Below are 19,523 nucleotides of genomic sequence, written 5' to 3'. Positions count from 1 at the left end.
CCTAAGTCCAGCGGACAGACCATCGTCAGTAGACGCCTTCAGGATAGAGTGGACATCAGGTCTCCTGTATGCCTTCCCTCCTATAATATGCCTCATACCAGCGGTTCTGAGGAAGATCAGGGAGGACAGAGCCAGAGTGATTTTTTTTTTTTTTATCATAAAGGTTTTTATTGAGTTTTCAGAAAAAATACAAACTTCTCATACAAAAACATCAAGAACAGGAGCAATGAGTAGCAAGAGGTGGAATAACCTCGAGCCATTATTAGAATATCAATCTGGGACATTAAATACCCCTTCCAACAACAACTTGAACATAGAAGCGGGGAGAGGGGGGGGGGAGGGGGAAGGGGAAGCAGCTCTACATGCATGGCATTCTTAGGCACAATCAATTTATTTATGGTGTAGGTGTCTGTATCTGGGGGAGGGCCGTTGCATAAAGGGAAGTGGCCCACGGATGCCATTGTTTAAGTCTCACCGTTCTCTTCTCTAGATTGGGGGTCAAGTTGGTTTCGTATAGCCAGTGTAGGCTGGTCCTCTCAATTAGTTCTGTGTTTGTAGGGGGGCTCACCGACCTCCACTTGTATGCCACACACTACCTGCCGGCTATGAGAATGTGAGAAATGATATTTTTTAAAAGATCCGGGATCCCATCTAGGCCAATGTGTAGCACCGCTAAGGTTGGGTTTGGGGAAAGACGGAGACTAGTAACCTCATGGATTAGATTGAACACCTCCTTAGATAACTTAGGGCAAAACCACCACATATGACACAAGGTGCCCCTGTGGTTGCATCCCCTCCAGCACAAAGGTGACATATGTGGGGAAAAAGAAGCCAGTTTAGTAGGGGAGTTGTACCACCGCAGATGAACCTTTTTTAATTGCTCTATGTGATTGAGACATGAAGAGAATTTGTGGATCCATTTTGAGGCCGCGAACCATTCTTGCGACGGAAGCTGAGAGGCTAGATCTTTTTCCCATTTGAGCATATACGGCAATTGTTTGTCCGGTTCCGGGGAGTTTAGCAGGTTATGGATGTATGAAAGGCCTTTGATTTTGCTATTTTGAAAGAATTTTTTAATTGCGGCGTGGTCGGCTGTTGTGGGAACCGGTAGGTGAGGAGCGGACTGAAGGAAGTGACGTATTTGAAAAAACTGGAATAAACTGTGTCGGGGGAGGTTAAATTTAACACACATTTCTGAGTACGGGAGTAGGACGCCTTCTCTATAGAGATCTGCTAGGGTAATTGGACCTCCACGTGTCCAGGCGGCAAGATTCAAATTCGGAATGAAGGCTTCCAGCGATCTAAGGGGAAGGCTGGGACCTAGAGCCTGTGACACTGGCTTGCTCCATAAGGACCAAGCTTTCTTTAGAGCTGCTGTGGTGGGTAGAAGATCGCCGGGAGGCGAAGGGGTTAGGAGCAGGGAGTCTATGAATTGTTTAGGGGAGTGGGCCTGTGCCCAGGTGTACTCAATCTGTAACCATCTCAAGTCTGAATCATTCTTCCACCAATCTCGAGCCGGTTCCAGGATAGCAGCTCTGTGATATGTTAGAATATTAGGAATACCCATTCCTCCACCACTGAACGGGGCATGCATACATCTCAGGGCTATTCTAGGTTTTTTCCCAGCCCATATAAATTTACTCATTAGCGAATGAATTTTGGTGAGATACCGTTGCGGAATTGTTAGGGGCAGGCACCGAAGTAAGTAGATAATTTTTGGGAGACAGATCATTTTAAAAGTCTGCATTCTCGCCACCCAAGAGAGCGGGAGAAGAGAAAGGCGAGTAAGTTCTTTATCCAATGAGGTGTGCAGGGTCAGCAGATTTTTCCGGATCACGGAGTGTAGCGGGGCCAGTATAATACCCAGGTAGGGGATTCCCTCGTCTTCCCATTTGAAAGGGTAAAGATGAGAAAGAGTGGCTCTGGTAGAGGCTGGCAAGAAGAGCGGAAAAATTAAGGACTTGGTAATATTAAGCTTGTAATACGAGACTTGAGCGAAGGAGGACAGGATCTCCATTACGTGTTGTAGGGACACCTCTACATTAGTGCAAGATAAAATCACGTCATCTGCATATAGACTGACCACATGATTTATACTCCCCACTCGAATCCCCGAGATCCGAGGGCATTCACGGATAGTCTGCGCCAGAGGCTCTATAGCAAGGGCATAGATGATAGGGGAGAGCGGACACCCCTGGCGTGTCCCATTGGTTAATTCAAAACTCCGAGATATAAATCCGGATGCCAGAACTTTGGCGTTAGGGTTAGAGTACAGCGCCATTATGGCATTAAGTATGGGGCCTTTGAAACCAAACTTGGCCAGAACAGATTTCAGATATCCCCAGTGCACCCTGTCGAACGCCTTCTCTGCGTCCAGGGACAGGAATACACTGGGGATTTTCCTCCCCTCAGCCACCGCAATCAGATCCAGCATACGTCTCGTCCCATCTTTCGCCTGCCTCCCCGCCACAAACCCCACTTGATCCGGGGAAATCAGTGATGGAAGAACTTTATGTATTCTAGCTGAGATTATTTTGGCGTACAATTTTAAGTCGCAGTTTAGGAGGGATATTGGCCTGAAGTTTCCTGGTGAAATAGGGGGTTTTCCTGGTTTTGGCAGGGTAGTTATAATGGCCTCTAGATTATTTGGTGAAATATCTGCTGTGGCTCGCCAAGAGGAGAAAAGTCTCAGGAGGAAAGGAGACAGGGTTTCAGTGAATTGCCTATAATAGGAGTTAGTGCGGCCGTCTGGGCCTGGAGCTGAATTTCTTTTGGCTGTGGTCACCGCCTGGCGAACCTCTTCCAGAGAAAAAGGGGAATTTAGTTGCTCCAGCTGTACTGCAGATAACCGAGGAAGATTAATATTGTTTAAGAAGGAATTAATTGCCGTTTGGGTAGGCTTTGGGGCAGTGGGGTCATTTTTAAGGTTGTAGAGAGACTGGTAAAAGTCAGCGAATGCGTTGGCTATTTCCGTTGGGTTGCGTATTGTGGCATTAGAACCCGTCACGAGGTATTCAATTTTATTTTGCATTTCTCGTTTTTTAACCCTCCTGGCTAGTAAGGCACCCGCCCTGTCACCCATCACATAGTACCGCTGTTTGAGGGATCTTAAGTTTTTCTCATAGTCTGCCATCAACACCTGGCGGAGCTGTGTTCTTAGTTTCCTGAGTTCGTCAGATGTCGACAAGTTTGGGGCAGATTTATTGTGGGCTTCCAAAAGTACTATGTGGGACAGTAGAGCTTTGTAAGTTGCCTGACGCCTCCTTTTCTCCCTAGTGGCAATTTTGATGAATGACCCCCTAATATAGGCCTTGTGTGCAGACCAAAGCGTTTCCTCTGTCACCTCCTTGTTATCATTAAAGTTAAAAAACTCTGCGAGGTCGGCCTGCAAATCCTCAGAGATTTGTCTACAGGCTAGGAGGGAGTCATTCATGCGCCACCGGGCAAAAACAGGTGCGCGGTTTTGCTCCTGAACTGTCAGGTATATGGGGGCATGGTCCGACCAAGCTATAAGTCCAATTTTTGAATCTGAGCAATCCATAATAAAGTGAGCTATCAACCAGAAAGTAGTCCAATCTGCTGTAAGAGGTGAACCGAGGCGAGAAGAATGTGTAGTCCCTCTCATTTGCATGTTGGTATCTCCATATATCATGGAGATGCCTTTCTGAAATTATTGTGCTCATCTCCTTCCTCCTCACAGCAGTATTGGAGCAATCCAGAGTGCTGGACATTACCATGTTAAAATCCCCGCAGATTATTTGCTTACCCTCTTTAACGGATGAAAGCTTGGAAAGAAACCTCCGCAAAAAGCTGATCTGACCAGAGTTGGGGGCGTAAACGGTTGCAATAGTATACTTAGATCCATTTATGGAGCAATTAATAATGGCGTATCTACCGTCAGGGTCTAAATGTTGTGAATGTAGTGTGAACGCAACAGTATTTTTTACACAAATGAATACTCCAGCCTTTTTTTTTTTTCCCACAAGCCAGCAGTATGAAAGGAAATTTAGCATTATTTAACCTGTGCGAGTCCCCTTGGAGGAGATGAGACTCCTGACCACATATTACATCACATTTGGATTTAACCACTTCCCGCCAAAACATGGATCTCTTGGCTAGCGAGTTCAGACCCCTAACATTTATAGACATACAGTTCAGTACCATTGTACATGAAAAAAAAGTCTCTTGCCTAGAGCTGCAGGGGGAAAAGGAAGGTTAGGCAGGAAAGAGATAACACTAACAATATTGACATCACTAACATTACTGATGTAGGGAGCATCAGTCCACAAAGAAAAAAGCCCAAAAAAGGGGCCTGCGGTATGGTGGAAATTTACCGCCATGGGGGTTCAGGGTCCTGGTTGAACAGAACCAGCGGACCTTAAAAGTAGCAACTAAGTCTCAGCCGCGACTCAAACATATCACATAACTCACACGACGGACCAATCTTCATTCACTTTATCCTGTTGGGATGATCCTGTAGCTCTTGGAGATCTGGCCGGGAGATTTGCCAAGTTCCATGAGGATAGGAGCTTTGCCAACTGCTGTGGGGAATGGCAGGCGTGGGTATTTCCTGCTCGGAAAAGCAGGATCTTTACAGGGAAACCCCATCTATAGGATATAGCTTCATCCCTGAGAACTTTGGTATAAGGAGCAAATTCCCTCCTTTTTGCCAGGGTTCCTGCAGACAGATCTGGAAAAATGGACAGGTGCTGGAATTGCTCAGACAGAGGGGGTCTCTTTCTCAGGGCCTGCAGCAGGGCTTCTTTGGTCTTGTAAAAGTGCAGGCGAGCTAAAGTGTCCCGAGGGACATCAGCACTGAGGGATTTAGGCTTAGGGACTCTGTGTATTCTGTCCACCAGGAAATCAGTTGCAGTCAGGTCTGGGAGCAGCTCCTGCAGCAAGGAGCCCAGAAAACTCTGCAGCCCCTTGTCTGGTATGGCCTCTGGAATTCCTCCGATTCTTATATTATTTCGGCGGGACCTGTCCTCTAAATCCAAGACCTTGGTATGGAGCTTTTGCACTTGTTCCTCCAGTGCTGCATTGGCATCAATGAGGCTATTGTGTGACTTTGTCAGCTCCCCCATTTTAGATTCAATATGTGCTGTACGGCTGCCTATGGCAGTGATATCTCCCCTCAGCTCAGCCACCATATCTTTCCAATCCTGCTGCAGTGATGAGCGGAGGGCACTGAGCAGTTTCTGCATTGTACCTTTGGTAAGCGGTATATCTGCAGCGTCTGTGTCCAAGTCTGGGCCTGCTGTGGATCCCCTCCTGGATGAGCGTGAGGAAGCTGTGGAGGAGGATGCTGCCGCCATTTTCCCTCGCCCCGTGCTGGAGAAGAAGTCTGTAACTTTCGCCGGGGACGGCTTCTTCTGGGATTTTCCCCTTGGCATGCTACGATCCTGGATACCTCCGCAGCACTCCCCCCCCGTGTGCAGAGAGATTGGTGCCGCTGGCGAGCCGCAATGAGCCGATTAGGAGTCGAAGTGGCTGGAGCTCAGCAGCTAAGTGACCGGTGCCATTAGCAAGCAGGCCACGCCCCCCAGCCAGAGTGATTTTGATAGCCCTTTTTTTGGCCGATAAGGCCATGGTTCTATTGGCTGAGAGTAATGTCAGTGACAGAGGTCTAGGACCCTCTAACACAGCATCCCTCAGATCTGGGCTGCAGTTGACAGCCTGAAATTTAAAAGGTCACTACTAGAGGAAAAGGGATTCTCAGTAGCGTTAATATCCACCTTACCCAGTAGCTGGAAACCAGTGACTACAAAAAATTATTTTTTGTAGGAGGATATGTGAAAATTCTACCTCAGACCCAATACGGGAGCGGAAATTCCCGAGAGTGGCAATACTGGAATTTTCAGCAGAAAGGTTTAGGATTGGGGTTAGCTGTCAGTACCCTCAAAGTACACATCTCAGCCCTGGCAGCCTTATTCAGCTGTGACCTGACAAACAATAGGTGGGTGGCCAGGTTTATCCAGGCATGTACTAGAGCTGACTCTGTCCGCCCTCTACTCCTCCTCCTTGGGATCCAAATTTAGTCCTGTCATCTTTGACAGAGTCCGCTGGAGCCATTTAAAAACACAACATTAGATAGGGATTCTAACATTAAACAGCCATATTAAAGGCGCTCGTGTGGGCCAGTAGGTTGAGGAGTTACTCGCATTATCAACAAGACCCTCCCTACACTCGGGCCATAGATGATAGAGTGGTGTTCAAAATTAGATCCGGCATACCTTCTCAAGGTGATATCAAAATTCCATAGGGCTCAGGAGATAACCTTACCATCTCTTTTGTCCTGACCCTAACGACCAGAAGGAGGAGAGGCTTCATGACCTAGATATGAGGAGATGTCTCCTGCAGTATTTTGAGGTAAAGGGACCTTGGAGAAAACAGGGGGCATTATTTGTCTCATTCCAAGGGGCAAGGAGGGGCCTTAAAAGCCTCTAGACAAACTATATCTAGATGAGTGAGGAAGGTCATTATGCCAGCCGATAACAGTGCAGGCAGGGCTATTCCAGAAGGCCTAAAAGCCCACTCCACGAGGGCCGTGACGACTTCCTGGACGGAGAGAGCAGACGATCCCATTTACCAATTCAGTAAAGCGGCAACTTTATCCGCTCCGTCTACCTTTGTCAGACATTATAGGTTAGACCTATTTGCTACCTCTGATCTCATATTTGGGACAAGAGTGTTACAAGCAGTGATCCCTCCCTAAGAGAATACAAATCTCTGTAACTCTCTTGTGGTGCCGTCATGTAGAATGGAAAAAACACGGGTATTACATACCTGGTAATGTGTTTTTTCATGAGACATGACGGTGTTATGGAAATATATATGCATTTCATCTAGATCTCACTTGTCTGCTATAGGCTATATGCTATGTACTTATATACTCATATATACTCTATATATTCATATGCACACAGATACCTTCACAGCTGTCTTGAACTTTATAATCAGTGGCTAAAGATGACCTAACCCCATGAAGCCCGTCTGGACAACCAACGTGATAGCATTGTCTCGTGTCTTGAGAAATATCTAGCAGACATGGAAAATGAGGAAGTAAGGCCAGATGTGCCAGCCGATATCAGAACATTGCTGACGCTGCAGGACAATGGGCCGTAAATTATATTGCTAGAATCAGCTTTTTGGTAAACTCTCCCATATATGTTCATGTATTTAAACTGACCAATTAGATAAGAAGTTCAGCCTTTATGTTAATGAGTAACCACTCCTTTTCTGTATGAACTGATAAAACCAAGTATATTCAATAAACTTCCAGAGTTTTGCTGGAATGGATTGCTGCTAACTAGGCTTGGCGTCTTTCCTTCCTTGAGCGCTCAATAAGACTGTCTAATTAGGACAGGCTGCAGCACACACAGAGATATATATCTATATCAATCAAATTTCCATGACAACGGCACCCTTATATTCCCTCCCTATTGATCACATCATTAGTTGGGTGCATTATTAGCATTATACACTTCATTGGGTGTCAGAAATTTAGTAGTGTAAAGGATGTATTATTTATATGTAAACTAACCTGCGGAGTTCCTCTCGTGCTCTGTAAAACAACTGATGCGGAGAGAGGAGCCGCCCCTTTTATCTTGAAGGTTTCCTGTCCTCATTGGGCAGATCCCCTCTCTCGTGGTGCCGTCATACCTCATGAAAAAACACATTACCAGGTATGTAATACCCGTGTTTTTATCTCGATCATCTGTACAGTTAGTTTTTAATCTTATATGCTCACCTATGGGGATAGACCCAATTACATGTTTAGGATGTCCACTGTGTACATGCAATATTGTATTCCCTGAGATGGGTTTGCAATACGAGTTGGACATAATATATTGTCCTACTTTTCCCCACAGTTCTAAATCTAAAAAAGATGTGAGTTTTATCAAATTTATAAGTGAACCTAATATTATAGGTATTTGAATTAAGATAATCCACAAAAACTGGTATGGTAGATACATCACCCTCCCAAATGATCAGGGTGTCATCAATGTATCTACCACACCAGTTAATGCTCTGCACAAAGGGATTATCTACCGAATATATAAATTGTTTTTCCCAATATGCCACTGTTAAATTTGCGAGCGATGGAGAGCATCTCGCTCCCATGAAAAATCCGGATTATTGCAGATAAATCATGCCAAAGGCAAAAAAATTGTGTTTTAAAAAAAAAAAAAAAAAAAACAAAAAAAAAAAAACAACACTTGTAGCAGAAAATTAATAAGATCATCTGAGTAGTTGCTTAGATTGAATAGAGAATATTTTAGTGCTTCCATGGCCAAATTGTGTGGAATGCATGTGTACAGCGATACCACATCGCAACTTAACCACATGTAGTTATCATGCCACATTTTTTTTGTGAAGGTAGCCAAGACATCCCTGGAATCTTTAAGATAACCTGGTAGATTCCATTTGTCTGTGGGGAGAAAGCTGATGTATGTCATTTTAGTTTTAACTTTGGAATAAAGCAACAATTTTAGTAGCTGGAACGATCCTTTCTTCCTTTGTCTACAATCAACATTCTTTGGGTCCAGACGACGTTCCGTGCTCCGGCTGTGGTTGGTTAGCTGGCTAGGGCTTTTTTAGCCCAATATCTTTTTGTTTGTATGTTCTCCCTGTGTTTGCTCCAGGTACTCCAGTTTCCTCCCACATTCCAAAGACATACTGATAGGGAATTTAGATTGTGAGCACCAGTGCCAATAATGTCTGTAAGGCGCTGTGGAATTAATGGTGCTATATAAATGAGTAAAATAAATATCTGGTAATTGTGTGGGCCCTGCACCGTCTGCAGCTCTACTTGTACGGATGCCAATTCAGTGGAAATGGACAACCCCCTCAGCTAGTTACACACCATATCCGGAACGAATGGGAGGTTGTTAGGCCAGAACCTTGTGTTCCAGAGGTGCCAATTCACCATTCGACACAAGACAGGCTGTGACTACGCCAATGCTGAGTGGTTACCCCGACGAGGGCAGGTTGTGGGTGGGTGTGCTGGGAAACACTGTAAAGTGCTGCCCCCCTAGCGCCATCTAAAGGGGGGGGGGGGGGGTGGAGTGTGAAGAATATGGGAGATATAATTTCATGTCAATCATATGTATACTATCGCATGGGATTATAAAACCTATACCGCTTGCAACTGTATGAGAACACCAAGCTACAGTATTTTTCACTTTATAAGATGCTCCGGATTATAAGACGCACCCCAAAAACTTCCTATAATCCATGCATTTTATTGTTTACCGGGGGTGGTGGCTGCGGTGAAGTGGGGTCCCAGGGTCGCTGCTGGAAGAGGCAGCAGTGGGGTGATGCTGCAGGCCGGGATGAGGGGGTGTCTGATATGCAGTGTCTGCGGGTGTCCCCGGCTCTGCTGCCCAGGGTGTGCGGCTCTGTCCACCGTTTCGTGAAAGTCCACATTCCCCCGCAGTTCTTCCACCGTTTCCTCAGTGCGGTGGACTCCGGGAATACGGCCGCCGGGGGCAGCGCATGCACTGATGGAGATCTCAGCTGATGAGATCTCATCTCTCAATATCTTGGTCCCGAGATCACCATCTGTGCATGCGCCGGCCCCCGGTGTCCACAGCGTAGGGAACAGTGGAAGTGCCGGGGCTCTGGCCTGTTGCAAAATGTCGTCAGAGCCCTGGACACCCACGCAGCACCGCTGGGCACTGGAGACACCTGCAGCACCGGCTAGCAACCGCTGGGCACCCGGACACCCCCTCATCCCAACCTGCGGCCTAGACCAACCATTAAGTCATGTATGCTTTGTAAGACACACCCCTCGTTGCCCCCCCCCCAATTTTTTTTTTTTTTTTGGGGGGGGGGGGGGGGGGTGCGTCTTACAAAGCGAAAAATACGGCAAGTTCTAACATCCCAGGGAGGGCATATGCGTAGAGTGGCTACAAGGAACCAGATAGCAAAGATGTGTTTAGTCTGAACGCTCAGCAGGGGCCTGGCTGGATCTGATGGTACCAGAGCCGCCTCCCTAGGATCATCCATTAAAGAGTTATGACTCATCTTTGGTTTTGGAGTTTTGGCTGCCAGTCGGAAGGGGACAGGATTTAGGTTCAGCCAGGAGGGGGATTGTGACCCAAAGGGGATAAAAGCTAGTGTAAGGCCATATGGTCGGTCTCTGGTATGCCTGCTGTCCACTTCAAAAGGAGGGTCACGTTGAGTAACTTGCTGTGAAGGACCTAGGAACCCAACTGGCAGCCCATGCCCCATGTGGCCCAGCGCATACATGGTCAAACATCAACCTGGTAATTGACAGGATCCATTTGCTTATGTCTTTTGTACTACCACTATTGTATTTGCATATCTGCCATTGTATATGCATAACCGTGTGTATAGTGTATGGTCTTGTGGGCCCTTAAGGATTATATAGAATTTAACCTTGGGCTGCTGTTTTATCTCGATCCACACGTCCATTTCTCGGTTTATCTTTCAATGCTACTGGGGCTGGTTTCTGTCCCAATATAATCCCGTTAACAGACCAGGCTTTTATCAAACAAGGAACTGTTGGCAGTCTTAATGGGCTGACAGTGCTTTGTTTCACTGGTGCTAGTGAAAGGGGTCTTTCAGCCTGTCAGGGTTGTGAGAGATTGTGGTGCACCGTCAGTGACTGCATGGGCCACATTTTCTCACTCCCTGTGCTTCCCTGGGCCCATGTGGACAGAGGGTGTCTTTGTAAAACTTACCAAGGTGACCTTATGTGTCCCCAGGTAATGAGGAACGTCAGGTGGTGGAAGTGGGGAGACCACATTATGTGATCAGTTTGACGTAATAGTGACGTCAGGCAGGGTGGCGATGCGCGGGTCCATCACAGAGGTGATTACGCTGTATCCTTTCCCCAGTGACGCTGTACTTATGTGATCAGTCAGAGGAGTCATTACGCTGTATCCTTCCCCCAGGGACTCTACATACTGGTATGCGATTAGTCAGAGGGGTGTGTCCCCCTGTTGAAGCTGTGAAATGGTTATGTAGATAATTAACCAAAGCAATGGGAAAGTGACAATTACTCCAATAATCCAGGTTGACCCACTGCCATCATTTGGCCTGTGGTTGCGCCTCCAGAGTCAGACATGTGCAGCAATTCCCTGCAGATTACAGTGGTCAGACTACAATAACCCTGATGCGGAAGTCTCAACCACAATGTGTCTCATGTAAGCTACTCACCTGTCACTGTTAAGTTGATAGAGATTTCTGCAAACCTCTTCGGGTCATCAGCTGCAGCCACTTCACAGCGATATTTCCCATTGTCTGTTCGTGTAGCATTATAAATAACCAGGGAAATCCCATCCTTTATTTCAGCCCGATTTTTCAAATCTCCTAATAAAATAGAAAAATCTTAGCGTTTATGTGGAGAGTGGGGTGAGAATCTCAGGGTGTAGATCGGTATTGAATGAGCTAACCCAACCAATCCAGTACGCAACAGGAGAGACCCTGCAAAAATGGAAAATGTAGAAACATGCGGATCATTGCAAACACAAACCTTGAATCACACCATGAAAATAGACGTAAGATGTGTCGCCATTCCGAATCTTCTTCCATTCAATGCGCGGATTCTCGGTATATGTTTGTTTGATCTGACATGACAGCTCCACCCCTGCAGAAAGAGAAAGTTTTCAGCAGCATGTCTATGTTTGATCATCATATTTAGCAACAACTAACCCACTTTTATTTTTAGTGGCTTCTATTATTTTACTTCAGATGCAGACACCAAATCCAAGAGAAAAAAAAGGATCTCTAACGAAATGGTGCAGGATCAGTGTACAGACCAAGTGAGAGTAGGTGCAGACCTGTACACAGACCGATCAAGAGAAGTGTAGACAGACCGAGCGAGAATAGGAGCCAAAATGTACCCAGACAGAGCGAGGGCAGGAGCAGACCCGTACCCAGACAGAGCGAGGGCAGGAGCAGACCCGTACCCAGACAGAGCGAGGGCAGGAGCAGACCCGTACCCAGACAGAGCGAGGGCAGGAGCAGACCCGTACCCAGACAGAGCGAGGGCAGGAGCAGACCCGTACCCAGACAGAGCGAGGGCAGGAGCAGACCCGTACCCAGACAGAGCGAGGGCAGGAGCAGACCCGTACCCAGACAGAGCGAGGGCAGGAGCAGACCCGTACCCAGACAGAGCGAGGGCAGGAGCAGACCCGTACCCAGACAGAGCGAGGGCAGGAGCAGACCCGTACCCAGACAGAGCGAGGGCAGGAGCAGACACATACAAAGACTGAACTAGTCTGGTAAGGACACATTTTTGGATTCTTCTGAGCAATCTGGCTGTGATTCATGAGTTAGATTCTTACTCTGATATTCTTGCACTTCTGGATTTGTGTTGGAGGAATATAAGTCTACTGCCATCACTGTGCAACCTGCAAGTAAAAAAAAAAAAAAACCACATTAAGAGCTGTTTGAGGTAAAAAAAAATATTTTACTGTAATCCAATATCTGCATGGAAGCACAAAATGTGAGCAAGGAACCGAGAATGTCCTCAAATCGGCTGATACAACCTTCCTTCTGAAAACATAACAGAAAATGAAAAGCCCTACGGCAAGGCGGTCCGCACAGCTGGGCTGTAGAAGGTTGGGGTCACCGACACAAATACTGGGGTTTTATAATCTCCGCTGAATGACATTCCTATGATACAGCCCCAGAACTCCTGAAGATGCTGGAGATCGTCCAAACATGATAATGTGAACTGCATCTCCTCACTAATATGAAGTGCCTTTATGCCATCAGACAGCATATCATCAATAAATGACAACTGTGTAGTATATCCAATGACGCAGTCAGGTCAATGACATAGGACAGGCAGCATTAACTCTGTCTACTCTGTTGGAGAGAATAATAAATTTTAACGACTGATCTTACCACCCAGTTACGGTCCAAAATGCAAATCTGTTCCAGTCCAGAAACATTATACCCTAAGGGTAGGAGCACACGCTGCGGATTGGGGTGCGAATTTGGCCGCGCGGATTTTGTAAAATCCGCAGGTAAATCTGCAGGTCAAAAGACCTGAGGTGTTACCTGCGGATTAGCCTGCGGTTTTTCATCTCCACAATGGAGATGGCAAACCGCAGCGGAATCCGCAGAAAGAATTGACATGTCAATTCTTTCTGCAGTTTAGAAACTGCAGCAAAACCGCGTGGAAAATCCGCACCGTCTGCACTGCGGTTTTTAATATCCATAGGATATTATGGTACTGTACACCGCAGCAAAAACTGCTGCGGATCCGCAGCGGCCAAATCCGCTGAGGAACCGCAGGAGAATCCGCAGCGTGTGCATACACCAAGAGTTTAAAAGGGAACCTGTTAGCAGGATTTTGTTAAGTAAATACGTGGTCGTGTAGCCACTTTTACACTGATTAAAATGATATCTGGGGTGAAGAAATACGTCTTGTGTTTCTTGTGTAATCAGTGTTAGAAGTTTTCCGTTAATGAGATTCTCGTGCTCCAGGGCAGCGTGTAGGCAGTCTTATCTTCCTGCTCCAAGTCAGAGAAACCAAAGACCTGCCCGCAGCCCCGCTCACAGGCCGCCCCAAAGCACAGACAGCGTCTCTCTCTGCCTTAATGATGAGGCACATGTCTGCTTCGGGGTGGATAAAACCCTGCGACCTCTCCCTGGCCCCGGGACAAAACCCTGCGACCTCTCCCTGGCCCCGGGACAAAACCCTGCGACCTCTCCCTGGCCGTGAGATAAAACCCTCCATTCATGTGTAGAAATGTCAGACGTTTCCTCAAGAAAACTGGAATCCAACATATCAAAGTGTAGCATCCTCATCCGAACGATGAGATCAATTTAGTAATGAATACAGTTTGTATTGTGAAATCTCACAAAATCTGCTTCAAGAGTCATGTCACTGTTGCTTCAGCAGGACAAAGACTTTGATTTCATGTGGTGGCCATCTATCACAAGGACGGGCTAGTTAACCACAAAAAAGAACCATAAGAAACATGTGATACACAAGAAAATAACCTCGGAACAAAGTTTTGTCCGAATTTCCTTCCTTCCTTCCTGTCTGGATGACATGAGTTTACTCTAATAAAAGCTATGTTCCAGACACGACTGCCGTTTAGTTTGTAAAGGAGGAAAGAAAAAAAAAATAAAAAAGGGAAAAAAACACCTTCTATTCTGACACATGTATGCTATATACTACACTGCAACATTAAACTGAAAAATAAATCCTTCTATTGCCCAGAGAAAATAGATCTACTAAATAAAAGGGAAAAAAGCAAAGCAAACAGGCAGCAGGCAAAATAGTCCCTAGGTGCAAAACCATGCATTTGTAGGGCTCAGGTCCTTAAACTTTCAGGATGTCCGCAATCACATATCCAGCTACTCTTACAACAATAATCACCTAGTTTTCTCCACTTTCTGAAACTAATCTGCAGCACAGTTTGATATACCCAATCTATCCTCCGCTGTAGTGGACGATAGAACCCCATCTATCCTCCGCTGTAGTGGACAATATACCCTATCTATCCTCCGCTGTAAAGTATGATATAACCCATCTTTCCTGAAATGTAGGTTATGTTATAACCCATCTATCCTTGGAAGTAATACCCCACAGAGAAGAGTGCTCCTTACTTACAGTGATACAAGGAGGAGGCTAGTGAGAAAAGCACACCCTACTTGTTACAGTGACACAGCAGAAAAAGCCTGAAGAAAAAAAAAAGTTTTACCTACCTACAATGATGCATGGAGCAGGATCCCATAGTGAAGTGTGCTCCCTGCATACATTAATAAATGGCAGAAGAGCCTGTAAAGAAGAATTAATCCCATCTACAGCGACACATGGTGGAGCAGTCTATAGAGAAATGTGTCTTCTACCTATAGTGATGCATGATGGAAGATCTCATCCTCGGAAACATGTGAGCAAGCCGGCAGTGTCTTACAACAACTGATTACTGCTGGATGATGAAAAGGTGAAAAATGGACTCCATTTTATGTATGAAGCCCCCCCCAGGAGCTGAGAATGAAGGGGAAACGGATTACAAATTCGAGTGGCAGAAGATGGCTCCTCGGGAAAAGTATGCCAAAGATGATATGAATATCGGAGATCAACCTTTCGGCATTCAGGTTCGCAATGTGAGGTGCATTAAATGTCATAAGTGGGGTCATGTCAACACTGACAGAGAATGTCCATTATTTGGTCTATCGGGGATAAACGCAAGCTCAGTCACTGCAGACGGATCAGGGCCATCAATGCACCCCTCAGAGTTAATGGCGAAGATGAGAAACAGTGGGTTTGCACTGAAACAAAATGTAATGGGAAGAAACCTGACCGTAAATGATCTATCACAGGGATATGTTGTAAGTGAAGCTGAGGAAGATGACCCAGAAGTGGAGTTTTTAAAATCCTTAGCTACAAAGCAAACGCTTTTGAAAAAGCTAGATCGACTTGGAAAGAAAAAGAAGGCACAGAAGAAAAAAGGCAAAAGTAGCAGTGGTAGCTCCTCCAGCGACTCTTCTTCTAGTAGTGAAAGTGAATCAAGCAGCGAGGAGGAGAAGAAACGTAGGAAAAAGTCCAAGAGTAAGAAGTCCTCCAAAGACTCTGGAGATGGCAGTAGTGACAGTGAAGATAAATCTCAGTCGAGAAGAAGCAAAGTTTCAGAAGAGCCGTACCCTAGCTGCAGAAAAAGTGAGAGTGGACAGGAAGATTGTAGGAGCAGTAAAGATTTCCAGAGTTCCCATGATCAGAAAGAAAAGCGGGAGCATCACAAAACACAGGAAGACCACGAGGTCCTCAACGGGAGGAAAAAATAGAGAAGGGCCATAGGCCTGAAAAATCCAGATCTGGCAAAAGCCCGAGCGATGAACGATCTGGAAGCCACTGTCATAGAAGCAGAAGTAACTACAGGGATAAAAGAGAATACGAGGATAGAAAAGCCAAGAAGAAGAGCAGAGATCAAAGAAGCCGAAGTAGAGACAGGGGAAGAAGTAGGAGCTGAGAGAGAGAGATCACAAAAGAAGATCGACTAGATGTACATAAGATCTCATCCTGACAGAATGTTTACTTTTTATACTGGATAGAAAAGTAAATACAGAGTGTCTACTGTACCAGCGACGACACCGCCACTTGCCGCATGACACCAGTGGATTTCAATCAGTTGTTGCATGTTTCATCTCTAAAATGTGTTAGCCAGATCTTGCTGGACACAAGAGGCTCTGAGCAGCTGCTACCATTAGGCTCCTGACAGCTGCATTATGCTAAACTTTGAGCCTGATAAACAGGTGTGGATAGGGCGGGCAGAGAATATATGCAATTCTATAGGGACTTCAGAGTAACACAAAGCTAGGGATAATTCACATGACCTTGGAACAGCTGTATTTTCGTATGCAGCCACAATTGGATAGATTATGGTTCTTGTCACCCACACTCTCCATTCAGGAGGCTGTCAGTCCATCAGGTGCTTGTGGCCATCCCATCATACAAATGAGAAAATGGACACTGTACTGTCATGGAAATTAGCCTTAGGAATTGGGCACTTACATTTATGGACTTTGGTTAACCTGAGAAGGAACCTGTCACATTATAAAAGCAGTCCAGCCTGTATGAAATAAAGCATAAGCAGTACCAACTCGACAGGTAAAAAGAGTGGCTGCAGGGAGAACATAACTTCATTGTCTACCTGCAGCTGCACTTCAAATTAGACATGTGCACGTCACCAGAACCAGTCAGCAAAAAAAAAAAAAAAAAAAACGCTATTAACCTGCGGGTTCAGTAACATAGCTATCAGGGAAGCAGAGGGGGCGTTCGCCACGGGCCTTGCGCTCCGAGGGGGTCCACCCGGAACTATGTTACTGTATCGGCGTGCACAGCGCGCCCATACAGTTACACTTTGTGGTAGAGCAGGGAGAATCGGTCCCCCTGCACTGTCACCCAGCCACTATGGGGCCTCTGAGCAGGCGGGGGCACTGCTGGCCCCCATCCGTCATTGCAAATTCAACTGTATCGGCTGGATGCCGACCCAGTCGGTCGCACTTATGTAAGTGGGAGCGACAAGCTCCATTTCCCATCATCCCCCTCTCAGCGTCTGACGTCCCTGACGCAAACACTGACAGTGGGCGCAATGACGTCATTACTCAGGGCCCGCTGTCTGGAGATGTGTGGGCACTCAGAGCAGCAGAGAAATCAGGAGGAGTGGTGAGTATTTACTGTTTCTATGGGGTACATTATACAATATAGAGTCTGCCTATGGGGGCGCGCATTATACTAGAGTCCAGTCAGCCTGGGGAGTGCAGTATACTGTAGAGTCTGCCTATGGGGAGTGCATTATACTATAGAGTCTGCCTATGGGGGGCTGCATTTTACTATATAGAGTCTGCCGATGGGGAGTGCATTATACTACAGAGTCTGCCTATGGGGGAAGGGGGGTGTATTATATTATGAAGTCTACCTATGAGGGCACTGCATTATACTATAGAGTGCCTATGGGGGCTGCATTATACTACAGAGTCTGCCTATGGGGAATGCATTATACTATAGTGTCGGCCTATGGGGGGGCTGCATTATACTATAGAATCTGCCTATGGGGAACACATACTATAGTGCAATCCTATGGGGGCTGCATTATACTATAGAGTCTGCTATGGGCTGTGCATTATACTATAGAGCAGGGGTGGGGAACGTCCGGCCCGCCATATCCTTTGATCCGGCCCGCAGCCGCTCCAGAGCCACGATCGGGTACCTTGATGCCAGAGGAGGACTCTTGCTCTGCTTCCTAGCCCCACCCGCTGGATACCACGCACTGATACATGCAGCCGCAGGCACTGACGGAGACTGAGCTCACCCCGCCAGACCCCAGCGGCCCCCGCGCACTGATACTAACCAGGACGAGTAACCGCGCGCCGCTACCCAGTGTGAGCTGCGCGGTCTGCGGCCTGCCTTCCTAGTCACCCCAGCCTGCAATCTTCATCATCCTGGTCACCGGTGCTGCTGTGTCAGGTCAGTATGTGCTGCCTAATGGGGACGTGTGCTGCCTATTTGGGACCTGTGCTGCCTAATGGGGACCTGTGCTGAATACATGTGAGGAATGCCTGTTTGTTAAGGAATCCCCACAAGTATTCAGCCTGTCCAGCAGCTGCAAATCATGCAAATGCGTCGACAGAAACTAAGTCTCCGAGCACGCCAAAATACTCAGAGGACACCTGAGCATGCTTGGGAAAACCCGAGCAACGAGTATACTCGCTCATCATTATTAATAATTTTATGCAGCCCCCGAACGCTATTATAAAATTCCAAATGGCCCTCGGCAGAAAAAAGGTTCCCCACCCCTGCTATAGAGTCTGCCTATGGGGGCTGCATTATACTATAGTCTGCCTATGAGGAGTGCAGTATATTATATAGAGCAGGGTTCCCCAACTCCAGTCCTCAAGGCCCACCAACAGGTCATGTTTTCAGGATTTCCTTTGTATTGCTCAGGTGATAATTGCTTCTCCTGTGCAATACAAAGGAAATCCTGAAAACATGACCTGTTGGTGGGCCTTGAGGACTGGAGTTGGGGAACCCTGATATAGAGTATGCCTATGGGGAGTGCATTATACAATATAGAGTCTGCCTATGGGGGTGTGCGCACTATACTATAGAATCTGCCTATAGGGGGTGCATTATACTATAGTCTGCCTATGGGGAAGGGGGGGTGCATTCTACTATAGTCTGCCCTTGGGGAGTGCAGTATATTATATAGAGTATGCCTATGGGGAGTGCATTATACAATATAGAGTCTGCCTATGGGTGTGCTTTATACTATAGAGTCTGCCTATGGGCAGTGCATTATACTATAGAGGAGTTTATTATACTATATTGAGAACGCATTATACTATATGGATGCTATCAATGGGGGCATTATACAGTGTGAAGATTACAGTGAGGGGGGCATCATACAGTTTGGGGGCTACTAAGCATTATACTGTTTGGTGGTACTATACAGTGAGGGGGCATTACACTGTGTATAGGGGAGCTGTACATGGGGGAGACTTGGGACATTATTAAATGTAATGTGGGCCCTTATTGTTATAGGGGAACTCAGGTAACTGTGACTGTCAAAGGGGCACACAGGTTATTTTCTAGGGGGCAAAACGTGGCACTGTTTTCTAAGGCACTTGCACACAATGTTACTACATTCTAGTGATTTATTTTACCAGCTAGAGACACACTGTTCCACAGAGCAGGTGCAGTAATAGGGACAGATACGGCAGCAGTCGCTCAGCATTGGGGTATCAGGTGCAGTAATAGGGACACACATGGCAGCAGCAGCTCAGTATTGGGGTATCGGCAGGATGAGGAGTTTGTGAAAGTTGGGGAAAGATAGTGACGGGGCTGAAAATATGAGATGCGAAATGCGTCTTTGTTGTAATCTCTGCAGCAGAGTCCTGGCTGGAGAAGTTGTCATGTCTGTCTGGGCCCGATGTAAAAGACGGGAAAAGTGAACGATTCCATCAGAAAAAACGTCAGCTGTAAGTCATTATCTGTATCTGTGCTGTAATCTCTTATATGTTCCATAGGACTG

At 46.5% G+C, this 19,523-nt stretch overlaps 1 protein-coding gene and 1 pseudogene across 1 annotated transcript in view; one reads left to right on the top strand and one right to left on the bottom strand.

Annotated features, from left to right (window-relative positions):
• The window catches only part of JAM3 (junctional adhesion molecule 3), a 91,207-nt gene that overhangs the window by 47,586 nt on the left and 24,098 nt on the right, over window positions 1-19,523 (bottom strand). Inside the window, exons 2-4 of the mRNA XM_073570024.1 lie at window positions 12,318-12,383; window positions 11,504-11,617; window positions 11,188-11,340 (exon numbers count right to left, since the gene is read on the bottom strand). Coding sequence (XP_073426125.1) covers window positions 11,188-11,340; window positions 11,504-11,617; window positions 12,318-12,383 — 333 coding nt within the window. The remainder of the gene's footprint in view (window positions 1-11,187; window positions 11,341-11,503; window positions 11,618-12,317; window positions 12,384-19,523) is intronic.
• LOC141085022 (uncharacterized) lies at window positions 14,850-15,962 on the top strand (annotated as a pseudogene).

Source organism: Dendrobates tinctorius, unplaced genomic scaffold (genome assembly GCF_039654945.1).
Source record: "Dendrobates tinctorius isolate UK_male_01 unplaced genomic scaffold, ASM3965494v1 ptg000028l, whole genome shotgun sequence".
Lineage (NCBI taxonomy): Eukaryota > Metazoa > Chordata > Amphibia > Anura > Dendrobatidae > Dendrobates > Dendrobates tinctorius.
This window is presented reverse-complemented; position numbering and strand designations above follow the sequence as displayed.